The sequence below is a fragment of the Eublepharis macularius genome, chromosome 3 (assembly GCF_028583425.1).
Source record: "Eublepharis macularius isolate TG4126 chromosome 3, MPM_Emac_v1.0, whole genome shotgun sequence".
Classification (NCBI taxonomy): domain Eukaryota; kingdom Metazoa; phylum Chordata; class Lepidosauria; order Squamata; family Eublepharidae; genus Eublepharis; species Eublepharis macularius.
In genome coordinates, this window is record NC_072792.1 from 65122622 (window position 1) to 65141369 (window position 18748).

The 18748-nt window shown below is 39.6% G+C and overlaps 1 protein-coding gene across 2 annotated transcripts in view; it reads left to right on the plus strand.

Moving 5' to 3' along the window:
• The first annotated feature begins 3704 nt into the window (after positions 1-3704).
• CLCN4 (chloride voltage-gated channel 4) overlaps positions 3705-18748 on the plus strand; it is a 47762-nt gene continuing 32718 nt past the window's right edge. Inside the window, exons 1-4 of one of the 2 annotated variants that reach the window (XM_054973909.1) lie at positions 3705-3756; positions 8048-8199; positions 8478-8577; positions 14144-14331. In XM_054973909.1, coding sequence (XP_054829884.1) covers positions 3738-3756; positions 8048-8199; positions 8478-8577; positions 14144-14331 — 459 coding nt within the window. In that variant the 5' untranslated portion in view covers positions 3705-3737. Of the gene's footprint in view, positions 3757-4525; positions 4546-8047; positions 8200-8477; positions 8578-14143; positions 14332-18748 lie in introns of those variants that run through there. The other variant, XM_054973910.1, reaches the window with a different exon arrangement.

Below are 18748 nucleotides of genomic sequence, written 5' to 3' on the forward strand. Positions count from 1 at the left end.
GAAAGATGCTCCTTAGGTCTAAACCATTGGCTGTGGGATTAGATCGCTGATTCAAAGGCCAAAACCCTCCCTCTGCGAGGCTGATTGAAGATTATTGGGAGAGACACTGTGAGGAAGAGGCTATGAAAAGTTGTGGTACATCAAGGGAGGTGCAGAGTAGGTACGGGAATTTGGGTTGCCTGCAGAGATGTCATCCCTTTTCTAATTTTTCTAATGTGACCTGAGGGGCTCAACTGTGATTTTGCTGGAGCCAAAGCTAAGCCTGAAAGGGAGTCGGTTTATGCTTTGGAGCACTTGTGAGGAGGGAGGTAAACAGGAACTCAATAATCAAAGAACAAGCTCACTTTGCCAAAAGATTATGCAACAACCCATACATCCTAATTATTAGAATAGTTAGCAATCTCTATCTGTGTTTGCAAAATGCAGTGTTAATTGGCTAATAAATGATTGATACAATAAAGGAATAAACTTTAAATTCTAATCTTAATGAGTTTAGTGCTGTGATCCCTATGCAAAGGCACAGTACCTGATTGTGGATGGATCCCTACATGTGAGAGTAAGCGGTATACCAGGACAGGACAGGGAACAAGGGATCTGTGCACTTTCCATACCTCATCTAGTACCCTCTATGATGTATGAAGAACTTTTAGTGTATGGAGAGGGTGGACTTTATAGCCCACCTCATCACAACTGAAAGTAGATTAAAAAATATAAAAATAATGCAACTAGACAGCATAACTCACCCAAGGAACAATGCAATAGGACTAGGATTACAAAATCAGAAAACAGCACAAACAAAAATAGTAAAATATATGACATGCCGTAAGCAATGCTGAAAATGGATTGCAAAAGTAAGCAAGTGAAAGATAACGCATACAATATATGTGCAATAGACTACAAATCTATTCCCCTTATAAATGTGCTCTCCTAAATCATTCTATTATACAACAAACCTATTTCCTTAATAGAAATGCCCCCATGAACACTTCTGTTTTGCACATTATGCAGAATGGTAGAAATAGGGGAGCTTTCTGGCATCCTTATGCTGTTCCACAAGGCGGGATCCACGACAGAGACTGCTCATATACAGGAAGCTGCTGAATTTACTTATTTGCAGGATGGCGCCTTCAGAAGATGAGTGAAGCTGCCTGGCGGAGCACTGCAGGAAAAGTGGTCCTGCAGATATGTGGGTCCAAGCCACAACAGGTTTTGTAGATGATAATCAGCACCTTGAATTGAACCAGGTAATAGAGTGGAATGATACAAAACAGATGGAATGGGCATGCTCCACTTAGCTCCTGATGGTAACTGAGCTGTAGTGTTCTGCTCCCAATGGAGTTTGCAAGGTTCCCCCCCCCTCCCTCCCTCCCTCCCTTCCTTCCTTCCTTTCTTTCTTTCTTTCTTTCTTTCTTTCTTTCTTTCTTTCTTTCTTTCTTTCTTTCTTTCTTTCTTTCTTTATTTATTTATTTATTTATTTATTTATTTATTTATTTATTTATTTATTTATTTATTTATTTAAAGAATTCTGGAGTTTGTGAGTTGATGGCACGGTTAGACTCATGCACTACAGTAGTTTAACCTTGTATTACTGTGACATGGATCCACATAGCCAGAAAAGCCAAGTAAAGGTAGGAAGTGATCTTCTCGGTTAAATGAAGATGTATGAAAGCATTTTTATTAACTTGCTTCAGCAATAATGCTGAGTCGCATATAACCCCTAGGTTCTTAACAGACAATATGGAAATCATGTAGGCTTCATTTCATGGGTTACCATTATACAGAGCTTGCTCATGTGTGGATGGTGGTATAGTGGTTAGAGTGCCAGGCTAGGATTTGGGATACCCAATACTGAATGCCCATATTCCGAAGCTGGAGGAGTCACCATGGGCCAGGCACTCACAGCCTAACATACCTCGCAGTGTTGTTGTGAGGAAAAAATGAAGGACGTAGGAAGCAGTGCTGCAAGCTGCTCTGGGCTCCCATAGCGGAGGAAAGTGGGGTATAATAAATGGAAGGAAGATATACTTCCTATGCAGCTAATGCCATATGTAGAAGATTTTGGCCCTTGTCGTCATAAATTTCTGCAATTAATTAAAGCTTTCTTGGAATAAAAGATCTTAGTCACGGTAGAGTAATAATGTTTTGTTTCATATGTATATGAGAGTGTATATATAAAGGTATGGCTAGTAAAATACATTATTTATTTATTTATTTACAGCACAGCCTGGAATAAAAACAGTTTCATAAACATGGACGTGTCACATGCCACAGATAAAAATTGCTGTTAAAGGAAACTGTATTTTTTAAAATGCAGTAATGTACGACACATCCAACTGACAGTGCACTTTGTAAAAAACATAACTGTAAACAAGCATTACAACATGGACTGTGAAAGTGTGAGGAAATGTGAACAGCCTTTGATTAAGCCTGCAGGATCATCCTAAGCCAGTTGCTGCCTTTCTCTCATCAGATCTCCATAAAGAGAACATGCAATCATGTGACCATTACTGCTTCCTCCATATGACATCATTGCCTTTGCAGCCATATCAGGGAAGAAAGGATGCTGTCAGGGTCTTTGGAGCTGAATTAAATGATGTTGCATTGCAGGTAAGAGGAAAGCATGCTCTGTAGCTTTTGCCTGTGCATTTATTTTGAGACTGACCTCTGCTGAGCAGGCTTTTTATCCGGAAATACAGCAGTACAGGATGCATGTGAATTTAGAGGCTTGCAGATGCAGAGGCTGTTTCCTTGATTTCCAGATCTTCCGGCTGGCATATTTAAAAGCAGTGCTGCCAGATGGAGCTTTAAAGCTGATCATTGCCAGTGGACTTGTGATCAGACCCTTTCAGCAAACAGCAAGCAGAATTTCTGATGGTGTATGCACAGAGGCAGAAATGATCGTATTACCACGTAGATATTTAATCTTTTTACATGTGTCTGGCTTTTGCAACATTATGATGTTAGTCATTAGAGAGAATCTTTTTCCTCTCCCTCTTTTCAGGGAAAGCTAGGCTAGCAAATTACTTGCATAATTAATTGGTGTGTAGTTTTGTTTTATTTTGGGCAATATCAATGTCCAATAGAAGTCTGCCAAAAATAATTCTCAGCCTACTTGAATCAAATGGCTTGCTTCTCACATTGACTGTGGAGATCAAAATCCAAATACTGTCTTTTTAATTCAGACATAAGCTCATTTGTATGACTTGTTTATGAAAGGTTTTTTTAGCTGTTTAATATGCTAAATATTGAGATGGTGCATAGAGGTGATTGTCAGAAGGGGTCTGAACACAAAGGAGCATTATTAGTTTATAAGTGCAATACTAGAACAGTATCCAGTTCCCACTGGTTTGTAAAGGCCCTGGTGAAACCTACCTGCCTGTGGAAGAAGAATGACTCAGCTGCAGCAACATAGCAGATAATAATGCACCAAGGTTTCTAATTCTGAATGTACTTCTGTCACTGAAGACACTGAAATGTGGTCTTATGACAATTATACTGTCATGAAAGTGTGTCATGAGAACTTAGTGCTGTCTTGTACTGAAAACATACCCTAGTGACAAAAGTTACTATTGTCTGTGTCACACTAAGAACAACCTGGTACAAGGAGAGGAAACAGAGAACCCACTGATCCTTTTCATGGCTGAAATTTGCTCCAATGAAATTCGATTTAGGCAAGACAGCTGTAGCAAATCCATCTGATTGTCGGTGCCAGTACTCCAGCTGGAGGCTATCTTGATATGTATTTCCAGAGAGATAGTAAGTATACACATGGACTAATACCGGCTCTGGGCCAGCTTACTCTAGAAATGATTTCAACCATGTCTTAATTCAGACTCAGTGTCCAGTTCTGCTTGGCATAAAGTGTCTGCTCCCTTTCCCATTCAGTGGTAAAGAAATTCATTCTTTATAGCCAATTCACAGAAATAAGCAGCACTTATTGTATCAACGTGAATATGAAAACTAGACAGAGGAATAGCTGCAACTATTCCACAGTAATTGTTTGCATGTGGAAAATTCATTAACGACCTTAAATTATATCATATTTTGAAAGCAAATAAATTGGATATGTAAAATCAAAAATTAATACCATCCATCCTCCAGTATACTAATTTTGTCAGTCAGTGTGTATAGAAGCTTGCCCTATATGCGACATTTTCCTGTGTTACCCATTCCTTCCCTTAACTCAGTTCACATAATTAAAAGGCCATGCTTTGTTTCATAGAGGGGAAATTTAGTGATTGTAGAATGAATTGGGTCCCCACCCTTCCCAGTTTCATACTACATTTGCATTTTATTCTGGAGTACCTATTTCTGGCCGATCTATTGATTCTTCACTCTGGATGACAATTATAATGTACAAATGTCTTTGCTTCAAAAAAGGTTCATCTGCAGTTATAGTTACTATAAATTATAAATATAAAAATGTTTTCTCTTCACAAACATCCTTGAGACTTGGTGAACCTTGTCTCCCTTTAACAGTTGACTTGAAAGTGCATTCCTGTATAAGCAGTTTTAATCATTGCATCAAAAATGTTCTCATTATTCACTCAGACTGAAGCAGTATGTCAGCACAGCACTGACACATCCTGTTGGAAAGTGTGCCTTGAAGTATTTGGCTGTACGGAGCAAATAATGGCTGCCCATGCAAAGATCTGTTTCTTCGAATAGTTTGGAGCTCTGGCCGCCAGCATTGCAGCAAGTATTTAGATCAGGTCTTTTAACTCTAATCAGTTTCCAGGTAATTGAACCCTGGCTAGACTGGATTGACTAGATACGTCCAAACTTCCAGCACAGCTTCTATCCTACAGTACAGTACAGTTCTATCCTCGAGTACAGACTAACAAATGGGGTCCTTAGGTTTAAAAAGAATGACAGTATGCCAGAGCTCAAAGGAAAAGAAGCATTCTAGTCAGGAACCTGGAGGCTGCTACCAGTGCTAAGGAAAAGGTGTGTGTGTGGGGTGGGGGGGAGCAATGAGAGAGACTTGCCAGACCTGCTGAAATTGTTGGTTTAAAAAAGAAGCAGATTCCCAGATGTGGAACAAACACAGTTATGCCAATCTTCTCCATTGCCCAAGGGCGGGCAGGCAGGCAGGCAGGCAAAATGATTTGCTGACACTCCACCCGCCCCCCCCAAGACCTATGTTTTCCCCATATGATTTCCTTTTGCTGTGGGAGCAGGAGGGATTGTTTTTGAAAGGGCAGCGTAGTTGAATGGCTCACAGGTTGGGGGAGGGGAGTAAGCCTAACAGGTCTACTCAGATGTAAGTCCCATGTTATTCAATAGTGCTTACTCCCAGGGAAATTTCTTTCAAATTGCAGCCTTCCAAACATTTTCAAAGCTTATAGGCAGGGAAGGGAAGGGTCTCCCCTTGCGAGGACCTGATTGGTGGTGGTGATGGGGAGATACACTCAAGAACATTGGTCTCATTTCCTCTTCTACCAACAGAGTTAATTAATAGCATTAGGCCTGTAATTTTGGATCATTTTTTCCCATTATGCACACTTATAGTAGCGGCTTCCTTTGATGTGATGCTATTGACTAGCTCCATTTCTTTAATACCAGTATGACAGCTGTTAAAAACTAATGAGGAGGGAGTGTCTTCCTGCAACAGGGACTCTTTTTGCTGCTGGAGAAAATTCTATTTGTTCCTTTAAACAAGGAAAACAAAAATGGGGAGGGGAAGGAACAGAGATCGGCCTTCAATGAAAAGAAAAAGGAAATAGTTTGGGTCCTACAACTGCACGAATGGCAAAAGAACTTGACTCTGGTATAAAGCTCCACCGTCAGTGGGATGGAGTTGTGGGATCCAAGCCAGCATGTAGGAAGTGGACGCTGAGCCCTTGTTCTTTTTTCCTGTATGAAGGACTAGAAAGCTGAGAAATGCTGAACCCTGTACTATTTCATTTGTTTGTATATGTTATTTATAGTCCATCTTTCTCACCAAGACCTATGGTGGATTACACAGTGCAAGTCAATGTGATCAACAGTTAAGGTGTTCAATGAACAAATACAATAGAGTATGGGATTGCAGATATGCTCCAGTAGGACATATCTACATCAACAGACAGTACCCAGTAGAACTGCAGGGTGGTGTCTGCAGAAGGCCCTATTCAGATGAGTGAAGCTGCAATGGCAGAGCATAGGAGGAGAGGCAGTCCTGCTGTTAGGAGGGGCCAAGGCCATGAAGGGCTTTGTATGTGATAGTCAAAACTTTGAATGGAGCCTGGTAACTGATGGGTAGCCAATGGAGTGACGGCAGAATGGGAGTAATATGAATGCTCTGTCTATATCTGTCTATGGTAAATGAACGGCAGCATTCTGCACCATCTGGAGGCTGAGAGTTCATTTTGAGGGGAGGCCTATGGAGAGTGCATTACAGTAATCTTGTCTCGATGTTACTGTGCCATGAATCCTGGTGGCCAAATCGACTGTGTGGGGCCATCTTCCAGGCTAGTCTGAATTGAGAGAAGGCCTTTTTTGCAGATGCGCTTACTTGCTTTTCTAGCAGCAGTGCTGGATGCACTTCACCATTATGTTGCCTTACATACTATCTATTGGTTTAAATATGTGCTCCTATGAGCTACCTGTGCTTCATGGTGTCTGATATCAGTCCTAGAATTGTTTATGTTCTGTTTCAGCATTTCTTCAACTCTGTATTGGATTCTTGCTAATGCTATGTCTCTGTAAATTTGTATTTATTTACCTACGGCATTATGGAAATATCCTTGATACTGACTGTACTAATTTCTCACTATGTAATCCTCCTTGAATCTCAGTGAGAAAGGTGAACTATAAATGATATAAATAAATAAATAACCCGTAAACTTTAAACAATAAAAATAGCAGGGCTTTTTTCCTGCCGGAATGCAGTGGAACGCAGTGGTGGTGGGCAGGCGCCTGCGTAGCTTCTCTGCTGCAGCTATGGGAGCCAGAGGAGGTGGCGGTGGTGGGCAGGCAGCTGAGTGCGGGTGGGCAGTTGGCTACATGGTGCGCCTTGGCCTTGGCTGACTCGTGTGCTTCACACTCGTCTAGGGTTGCTACCTCCAGATAGGTAAATTCCTGAAAATGTGGTGGCTGGTACCTGGGAAGGGTGGAGGTTGAGGGTGTCTGCTTCCAGCTCCTGAAACTCAAGCTGTATTCCCCCCATCAAGTCTGCCCCACACTGTTACCCTGGTATAAATGTTAAGGAAGTTAGGATCTTGTTTCTTAACACTTTCAGCACTGTATCCAACTTCTGGTTGTTTTCAAATTTCTGCAACCCATTCCCTATTGTATTGTTTATTGAATGCCCCATTCTGTTGATTATATTGGCTTACAGTGTGAAATGTGCCTTGAGTCTCACACTTCGTAAGTAATGTTTTATCTGTGTTTCCGATTTATGCCTGTTTTCAAATTTCTGCAACCCATACTCTCCTGTATTTGTTCATTAAATGTCCTAGCAGTTACAGTACCAGAATATTTATTGCATGCAGCCAAAGGCGATCATGATCAAGCAAATAAAATACATAAGCAAAATAGAAATAACAAACGATAAAACTATGATGTTAAAACCACAAAGGAAACATTAAAATCCAAGTACCTTCATTATACATTGGTAAAGGAGTCTCGACCATTAAGCACAGCTCGAACTCTGATCTTCTTAGCAGTTCCTAGGCGTTACAGGTGCAACTTCTTTTTCTATCCACTGGGAAAGAAAAGGTGTAATTAAAAATCATTATAACAAACATGGATGGCTCACTACAGTCTAACTAAAAGCTCAGTCGAACCAAGAGATTTCTCTGGCAAACTTAAATTCAGTCTACATCAAGTGATCCTTTGACACGGAGATTTAAGTTGTTCACTGAAATATAAACTGGACTCATTGGATTTCCCAAAGAAAGCACAAGGTTAAAGTGGCTAATTCACTTGTGTCCTATCTGGAACCACTGGCTTGACAGGTTCATGGACTTGGGGGGAAATTGGTGATAGATTATTCCATGCATTCTTCTTGCTCGGTAGGCACGAAGAAATATATAAATCAGAACATTGTTGTACGTTGTTATAGGTCCTAATATGGTGAATGCAGGAGACATGAACGGTTCTGGGAATTTGATGGATTTTTTGGATGAACCTTTTCCTGATGTTGGGACGTATGAAGATTTTCATACTATTGATTGGTTACGGGAAAAATCACGTGACACAGACAGACACAGAAAAGTAAGTGAAACAGGAATGCTTCATACAGCCCATTGAACTGGCTATCAACTTGATTCTGCTAGCAGATATGACACTAAAGTGGTTATAATAATTATGTGAAGAAAGGGAATTGAAGGGAACTGACCATCTATGATCATGCATGCCTCAACATTCTGTCCTAGAGGAGTGTGAATTCTCAAAGCATATGGAAGCATAACTCATAATTTTTTGCTAATCAAATTATACTTCTAGGCTATTCAAGTGTATATGTTTCAGCTAAATAGTAATCTTTCTTCCAGATTACAAACAAAAGTAAGGAGTCCATATGGGAATTCATCAAAAGTTTACTGGATGCATGGTCAGGATGGGTAGTGATGCTTCTCATTGGACTACTGGCAGGTATGTTTAAGAAAGTCATGTTGACCCTCAGTAGAACAAGCTTCCTTAGGAGGTGGTGGCTCTCCTTTAGTTTTTGAGCAGAGGCTAGTTGGCCATCTGACAGCAATGCTGATTCTGTGAACCTAGGCAGGTCATGAGAGGGAGGGCAGGAAGGGTTACATCAGTGCTTAGTTCTTGTGGCCCTTTCTTACATGCCCAGGGTAATGCCGATTGCCACGGGGGTCAGGAAGCAATTTTCCCCAGGCCAATTTGGCTAGGGATCCTGATGGTGTTTTGCCATCTGGGCTTGGAGCCGGGGTCACTGGGTGGGGGAGGTAGTTGTGAATTTCCTGCATTGTGCAGAAGGTTGGACTAGATGATCCTGGAGATACCTTCCAACTATATGACTCTAACAGTTTCTCTCTTGAGGCACTAATTTTTGTTGTGTTTATTGGTGTGATACCTAACATTTCACAATAGCAGACAGAAGATGGATATAAATATGTATTTGAACTGTGAGGGATCTGTATCTCATGCTGAGCGCTGACTTTGATAAATATTGACAACTAATATCCATTTCTACGAAAATATGTCCCTAAGAAGCTATTTGACTTTCTTGGTAAGTCATGGGGCTCTTCCTTAATTTAAAATAACTTGAACAGTTATTGATAAACACACGCTTTATTGCTGATATGCTGATAATTGCTGATAATCGAAACAAGGTTGATAAAGAACTAAATGGAGTGCAGGAATCAATCAACCTGAGCTAGATTGCTATATTCAAGACTTTTATGGTTAGTATGAAAATATTTAATTTTAACAACCTGGTCAAACTTAAATGGAAGATTTCCTCATTTCCTGAATAGTTTTTAAATATCTGATTATGGTTAACATGTTATCCAGTTTGGACATACTGTTCTAATTGGAGACCTGTACTTTTACACCAGAGGATGAAACTGCCACTATTTAAGTTTTCAGTCTTTTCCATCTATAGACCCCTGTTAAACAATATGGGTCAATATGTGAAAAAAATGAAGGTGGAAAATGGGGTGGAAAGGAGATTTCTTGAAATTTCCACTTACTTCACCTTAGTCTTTTTTACAGTTTTTCCCTTTCCTCTCACCAGTCTTCAGCACACACAAATAATAACTGTTGGAGACTGCTAGGACATGAGGCACAATTAAGCTACCAGTAGCAGGTCCTTAGCAAGGTCACTGTAAATCTGATCACTGGACCTAATTAATTCTTCTCCTAAGTGCATAGATTCTTTAAAGTTGTGTCAGGTAGTCTCTCACATAGAAGTCACCGTTACGTCATCCTGTGTTTGATTATATGAAAGTAAGCACCATTAAATTCAGAGGGATTTACTTTCTAGTATGTACATTTAGAATCGCAGTGCAAATATTTCATATACACACATAACACACTTAACACATTATTGCCAGTGTCTTGACAGTATCTTGTGAGGTTCCAATAGCTCAAAGCTACTGGGAGCACACTCTGTAATACACTGGATTTGTTCTTGACACCTGCATGTTCTGGTGCTGTTTCCCTGTGTGGGTACGTTATGAGCCGTCAACTAGCTTCTGATTTATGGCAACCTTATGAATGAAAGACCTCCAAAGCATCCTATTATTAACAGTCCTGCTCAAATCTTGCAAACTGGAGGATGTGGCTTCTTTTACTGAGGCCAGCCATCTCATTTTGGATCTTCCTATTTTTCTGCTGCCTTCCACCTTTCCTAGCATTTTGTCTTTTCCAGTGAGTTGGTCTTCTCATGATGTGACCAGAGCCTCAGTTTTGTCATTTTAGCTTCTAGGGAGAATTCAGGCTTGATTTGATCTAGTACCTCTTTTTGGCCACCTGCAGTATCCAGCAGCATTTTTCAAAAGGATTCTTCACTGTCCAACTTTCACATTCATGCCATAGTGTGGATTATCTTGATCTTGGTCCTGATGACACACCCTTATCCTTAAGGATCTTTTCTAGTTCCTTCGTGGCTGCCCTTCCAAGTCTCAATCTCCTTCTGATTTCTTGCTTGCAGTCTCCCTTTCAGTTGATGATTGAGCCAAGGAATAGAAAATCTTGAACAATTTCAATTTCTTCATTATCAATTTTAATATTTTTTCTATTCCTCAGTAGACATTACTTTTTTGTCCTGATGGTCAACTGTAATCCTGCTTTGCTACTTTCTTCATTATTTCAGGTCTTCATTATTTTCTGCTGGTAATGTGGTGTCATCTGTATATCTCAAATTGTTAATGTTCCTTCCACCAATTTTCACTCCAGCTTCTAAATCTAATCCAGCAATCTTTATGACATGTTCTGCATATGTGTTGAACAGGGAGACTATATACATCCTCGTCTGACACCTTTATCAATTGGAAAACATTGTTTCTTCATGTTCAGTCCTAACAATCAAAACAATCAGATGTTGTGGTACATCCATTTCTTTTAACACCCTCAATAGCTTTCCATGATCCAGACAGTCAAAAGCTTTGCTGTAATCTATAGAACACAGGTTGATATTCTTCTGAAATTCCCTGGTACACTCCATTAGCCATGGTAAATTTTAATGGGATCATTAGTGCCTCTTCCTTTTCTGAATCCAGCTTGAACATCTGGCATTTCTTGTTCCATATATGGTAAGAGTCTTTGTTTAAGAATTTTGAGCATCACTTTATTTTCATGGGAAGTTAATGCGATGGTCTGATAGTTACTGCACTTTTTGGCATCCTCTTTTTTCAGAATTAGAATGTAGATTGAGCATTTCCAGTCTGTGGGACATTGTTTAGTTTTCCATATATGTTGACATAGTCAACAAAATGATTTTTATGGACTCAGTTCCTATAGTTTGAAATAGCTCTATTGGTATATCATCTACTCCTTGTGGTTTGTTTCTTCCAATTCCTTTGACTGCAGCTTTCATTTCACTTTCCAAGATTTAAGGTTCTTCGTCAAAACATTCTTCTTTAAAGGAATTGGTCATCCTTCCATCCCTTTTGTATAGTTCTTCAGTGTATTGTTTCAATTTTTCCTTCATTTTGTCCTGATTGGATACTGTTGGGGGGGAAGAGAGAGTTACTAGTGGGAGGTCTCCCTACATAGTGGGAGAACTAGCAACCCTAACATTCAGGGATCCCTTGACATGGAGACTGTATCAAAGAATTGTGTCTTCTCCCCAATGGATTCTGCAATAGATGACATTGCATGTGTCCACCTAAATATATGAAATGGCTCTCAGAAATTTTAACATCCTGATTTATGCTTTATGTCTCTTGCACTCACTATAATAAACCAGTTAATTTCTAAAGTGCCCAGCACTTTTCATCATCTAACCCTCTCCCCCACAAGTTGCTATCATATTTGAACCCCAACTTCCCTTCTAGGAACTCAAAGCGATGTATGTAGTTATGCCATTTAATTTTTGCAACAGTTTTGTGAAGTAGGTTAGGATGGGAGGTGGTGACTGGCTTAAGGGAATTTGCTGATTACCACCTGCTGATCTTCAAAGAAAAGTCATTTCAGCATTTTGACAATAGTTTTTAGCATGACTACTGCACAATACAAACTATGCTAAAAAGTGGCCCTTTATTTTCATGGTGCTGGGATGATTTAACTTTGCGGGCTTAATGTGAAGTGGTGAATTAAAAAAAAACACAGTTTATCTGAAAGGAATAAGTGATGTAATTAAAAGGAAAGTAATCTTAGCAAAAAGAGGGGAAATAAAATTCTGATACAAGAGAAACAGTAAAATAATTTAATTTAGCAATGAGAATCAGTCAGCTGGTTGGTGTCTATCAGTCTGATGGTAGAAAAACATCCAGAAGTATAGATTTATATACACACATACTCCACCCTTTTAATTAAAACATATGACACTGATACAAATGATAAAGGCCATATATTTTGCAACATTTTGTGTAATGAAACAAATGAAAATCAATGTCAAATGTTGGTGTCCTTTTTTAAAGACACAATTGACTGCTGAATAGGATGTAATCAGATGAGTAACATGAATGCTAAACACCTTTAAATTATGTCTACATCAAGATCATAATTATTGTAAGTTACAAAAATGTTTAAGACGACTTTCAAAATGTTTTAGGAATGAGCTGTGTTTGCTAAAGCTGCAGGTCATAAATATAGAAATCCCCGAAAAGAGAAATTACATATTTATTAAACTTCCTGCTATATATAATCTAGAGCAAACTTGTTTTTAAATGCTGATATTTTGTTTGTAAAGTTGTATAAGTGAATACCAACTCCTTCACCTATGGCTAGAATAGCTTATTTTCTATGTGTTGGGGGCATGAAGCCCATAATTGGAAGCCCATACATGCTTACTTAGAATTAAGTCCCAATGTATTCAGTGGTGCTTACTCTCAGCTACATATGTTTAAGGTTTAAGGTTTTCAATGTATTTTGTAAACCATTGTACAATTTAACTATTCCAGTAATTGCCTTCTTAGTTGCAATCAATTACCACTGGGTGTCACTGTTGTACTATACATGTGAAAGGGGGAAAAGATGGAAAAAATAAAAAGGTGGAAAGGATTTTTTAAAAAAATCTTGAGTCTGGCTTGTCTTGGCACAGTATATACAAGTACATTAAAGAAATAATTACGTCTTAGTTTGCACAATTTAAGTAAACTTTGAATCCCTCACTAATATATTAATCATTCTATATTTTAGGATTGGGGTATTGAACCCAATAGACACATAAATTGCTTGTTTGTTTATCAGTAACCCTGGAACTAAACCTGTTTTCAGTAGCCCCACCATCAATTTGGACCTCATTGATTTTATTGGCACGTGGAACTGTCTAGACAAGAATATGTTTGCTTGTGTCGCAAACATGTTCTTGTCCAGACTGAATATGTTTGCTTGTGAGTGATTAGGGTCACTGTTGTTTAGAAATTCACAGCAATGGGCCAGGAAAAACAGATGGTATTGAAAAGAAACGTTGCACAGTAAAGCATACAAGATGGTAAGAAAGAACACTTCCTATCTTCTATTTGCCCAGATCCTTTCTGATTCACTAATATGTATTCTTAAGGATGACATATGTTCTTCTACAACCATGAGACAATTGCATGGCTAAGCAAACTGCTGATGCTTTCAGAGAAAAACAGAAGACGTCGTTTCGTCATCACTGGATGACTCAACATAGAAGAGAGAGTTCCTTGTTTTCAAACTGACCCATAGAGCCAGTTTGGTGTAGTGGTTAAGAGCGCGGGACTCTAATCTGGAGAGCCGGGTTTGATTCCCCACTCCTCCACTTGAAGCCAGCTGGGTGACCTTGGGCTAGTCACAGCTCTCTGGCACTCTCTTAGCCCCACCTACCTCACAGTGTGATTATTGTTGTGGGGATAATAATGGCATACTTTGTAAACCGTTCTGAGTGGGCATTAAGTTGTCCTGAATGGCGGTATATAAATCAAATGTTGTTGTTGTTATATTTACAGGATGCTCCTGTAAGGACATATTCTGAATGGTTGTGATTTGATCCCCTTTATTCAAATGTCTGTTGTTTTTCTTAATTGTATATTTTCCATCCTTATGTCAGAGTCTTTTGTCTTTTCAGGCACATTAGCTGGAGTTATAGATTTAGCTGTGGACTGGATGACAGATCTGAAGGAAGGTGTCTGCTTATCAGCATTCTGGTACAGCCACGAACAATGCTGCTGGACGTCTAATGAAACGACCTTTGATGACAGGGACAAGTGTCCTCAGTGGCAGAAATGGTCTGAACTTCTAGTTCATCAGTCTGAGGTAGGCAGGCAGTAGCGTAGCTGTAATGTAACTGTCACGTGATTCTGATACTGCTCTTTCCTGTTCAGTTAATTAGGTAGCAATAACTTTTCTTAAAAATATATCCCATCAGAACCTCAAGGGAATCCAGCAAAAACATTTTACTGTTGCTTGCTGCACAAGGAGGAAATCACAACATATTTCTTATTTATTAAAATCAGCTTTCTTATCAAGATTGCTTAGTTCCAAACAAAACAAATGTTGCAAAGTTTCTGAAATATAGCTTTGCCACTTATTGGACCTAGGTCTACTGGCTGAGCACATGCAGAGATTTGCACACATTCACATAAATTGATGTATAGAAGACAGAGCTTTGTTTTCTGGCATCACCATAATAATTACATTCCAAATAGGTTTACACTGAAATACACAATGCTGTAAGAATATGATTGTATGAATGGGGTACTAGAGATTTCACTGGGATACTTTTTCTGAGGATATGCAGGGTCAGAGGGGTTTTTTTTTTGTCTCTCCATTGTCCTGCTTCTGAGCCCAGAAGCCCACAGAATTGAGAGTAGAGGGGATTCTGGCACCTTGTTCTTCCCTCTGCCAACCTGCCCTCTCCAGTGTAGGCTGGGGACTGAAACTGGGTGTCTCCCCATCTGTCTCCTTCTGGGCCTTTTTATAGGCTGCGCAGTCAGCCAAACATGCTCACTGTCAGCTGCTGACAGTTTGCAAGGGGGAAAGCTCTTGTGATAGGCTGGGAGCTGTCCCAGCTACTGATGCAGCCCCGCCCTGTCTCCTCCTCCCCTAGAGCCACACCAGACTACCACTGAGCAGCTCTTGAGGCAGCAGTGGCCTTTGGATCTATGACATCGGCCTAATGAGGCAGCAACATGCTCCTGTCTTTCAGTAGCCCCCTGATAAATCTGGAGACACCCCTGCCTCCATGGTGGAAATCTTCCTTTAGCAAAACTAAATCCCAAACAAGAGGTCACAATTGAGGGAAGGCATATTACCTACATCCTTTTCAGTTTGGTGCTTCGAGAGACTAATTAAAATATTTGTCAGGGGAAAAAGCAGCTACAAAGTAAAAATCCTTCTGGTTCTTTCATACTTTCAGAAGCATCTACATCTGATAAAACAGATACAATCAAGGAATCCTTCCTTTCAAATATTAAACTATATTCTATTACAATATTTTTCTCTCATGATGAAGGAGTCCATTATATGGAACAAGTAATCTCAAAATGAGATTACTTTATAGTAATGTTTCTCTGTTTAAAAAATATGCTCTAACAAGCGGCTACTCACAGCTTTTACAAATTTCTAACAGCAGCAGGTTTTGTCTCATGTCCTGGAGGGTTTTTAATGTTTAGCATTATTTATAACCTTGTCCCATACAGAATGGCAATAAGTTAACAATATGTTTTCTATCTCCAGTAAATTTTTTTAGCTAGGACTACACCAAAATTTCACTGCTTTAATTTCATTGTTGAAGCTAGTATGCGCTCTCTGTGTGTGTGAGAGAGGGGCTGTGTGCTTCTCAAACTCTCCATGCTGACCTTGTTTGGTTCTTTTTTCGGTTGTTTCTTCTGTGCCTCTGTGTTATTCAAGAGTGGGTTATTCCAGGGAATGGTAATAGGAGCCAATCAAGGACTTCCTGGTGAACAAGGTGACATCACAGTGCTAAGTAACAAATCATGTTTGGCTTAGTGAAGATGCCAAAAACGATTGAACATGAGCATAATATGGCCTCATCACTGCCCTCGCTTTGAATGAGTGAACAATGAACACTTTTACTATAACTTCCCCCTAAAAAAAGCACTGCTAAAAAGCTATCACAAAAAGTGTCCTGCTTAGCATTTTCTTACCTATTGCTACTATCCAATCATTTCATCCTTCCCTGGCTTTTATAAAACATTCTTAGCACTAAGAATGAGAAATTCTTACATCCCCTTTTGCAGACAACTCTTAGAAGTCAAAGTTTGAGATGTAATTTGTTCAGACTCTTCTTTTTTCTGTGTCTGATCAGTTCTGCTTGTCATAGCTGATGGAATTTGACAATGTGAAGACGTAGATACAGATGGATATTTTTGCAACACAACTTTCCCCTGTGGTTTTGAGCCTTTTGAGTAGCTCAGAGCTCCTTATCACACAGGACTTATGCATTCTGACACCTGTCAAAATGGTTTTAATTATCATCATTTTTGTAAAATGACATTAAAGCAGATGCTTGATGTGAAAACCTTAAAGAGTCAGATATCCCCCAGACCATATTTTCCTTTTATATTCCATTCTTCATAGAAGGTAGTATTACCAGTACAGAACAGACTCTAAAGAGTTGTTTCACATGACTAATGTTTAAGATTAGCCTGGTCCTTTGACAGTTCAAGACTAAATTTGAACCAGATCATAGAGCAGCATTGTACTTTGGGAGTGGATAGATCACGAGAAATTCTCACTCCCACGTCTGCAATCCAGTTACTATTGTGCCACAGTTTTGTCCTGTGTTTAGGGAAGGCCCAGCCAGTGTGCCATTATGAAAGGCAATGTTGGGCTTGGATGTAAAAAACCCTACTCAGCCACCAAGGGAGGCAACTGGCATGGTGTAGTGGTTAAAGGGTTATACTAGGATCTAGGAGGCTTAGGTTCCCTGCTTAGCTGTGAGTTGCTGGGTGACCATAGGCCAATTGTGCCATCAGAATTTGTAAATATAAAACGAAGGAAGAGGAAACCACGTACATTGCCCTGAGCTGCTTAGAGGAAGGGCGGGATAAAATGTAATAGCCACCTCACTGGGTTGGATCCTTTGATCCACGAGCACAAGGATTAGAGTATTTCCTGTGTTCCACTCCCCTTAAAAATTCCATCTGACTCCAGTAAAGTTGATTCCTGAGGCAGTAGGACCCGTATGAACCAACATTTGTTCAGCAAATGTTTATGCTGCCTCTCCTGAGACCTACAGATCCAGAGGAGTTAGCCGTGTTCGTCTGTAGTAGCAAAAATAGAAAAGAGTCCAGTAGCACCTTTTAAGACTAACCAACTTTTCAGATGCATCCTTGCATCTGAAGAAGAGAACTGTGATTCTCGAAAGCTTATGCTACGGTAAAGTTGGTTAGTCTTAAAGATGCTACTGGACTCTTTTCTATTTCTCCTGAGACCTGCTTCAGGCAGCTCACAAGGTAAAAACTGTACAATAATAAAAACTTAAAACTGCAAGCATAAGCAACCTCACTATTAAAACCAGCAATAAAGTAAGCAAGGAGCTTGCTAGAGATATAAATACAGCTTAAAAACAGTATTCAGCAGCATCAAATAGCATTCATAAAACAAAAATGGGAACCTTCAGATAAAATGCTTTGGCCTGGAACCTAAAGACAATCAAGTAGGTGTTCCCAGTGTCACAGGACCAATGTGGGCAAAAACCATGCAAATCAGGGGGCTCAATGGGGATGGGGGAAAACAAAAATCACCTCTTTTTTCCCATCAGTGCACTTCTGCTGATGAAAGAGACAGGGAGGACAATTTTGCTCTCTTCCTCCTTCACACTGCAGCCTGTCCCCACCTGGAATGGCATAGCTTTTAGTCCCTATCAGTGTTCACAAGTTATAGTGAATGATATACTATCTTTGTATAGTATACACTTGTTTTTTTTAATAAATGCATTAAGTAATTTGTACCTCCACCATTCCATGTGCCACTGAATGTGTGATTGAAACGGCACATTTATCCATTTATCAGTCCTTAGTTTTATACGTAATGCACACTGGCTCTTTCTTACAAACAGATGTACATGTACATGCTAGGTGTATGTGCATTTACAGTAATATGTGAACTGGGCAGCTGTGTGACCTTCATTACTGGGAATCAATGTACCTAGACTCATGAGATTGCGGGGGGCAGGGGGGGGGAATGTGGAAAATGTCTGTGACCATCAGAACCTTCTGCTGACAAATTACAGGATCTTTCCTACTTTCTCAGTCTAAATTACCTTACAGAATGCTGTGTGAGATGTTTGAAGGAATAGTGGGGCATAACTGTAATAAACAAATAAATCCTCATGGTACAATTTAAGTACTTTATGCAAGGGCCATTATAATAGATTTGGGTGAAACTCAGGTCTGTGCCTCTAATGTAGGCATGATCCTTCTTAGGCTTGTTTAGGCAAAACAGTAAAATTAAAGATAAAATTGTAAAGATAAGACTCTCTGAAGTGCGGTAAAAGTGATTTAACTATGTTTGCTGCATTTTGAGTCATTCGGTTTCAAGACAGAGAATGTGCGTTCAGACCACTTCAAAGCACTTAAAATGTGTATCTATCTTCACTCCGTGGGGTACCTACTTTTCACTCTAATTAAATCTTCTAAGTTTATCTCTTCAGATTTCAGGGGGAAGTAAGGGAACCAAATATAGCACAATTTTAACTTTACAAGGC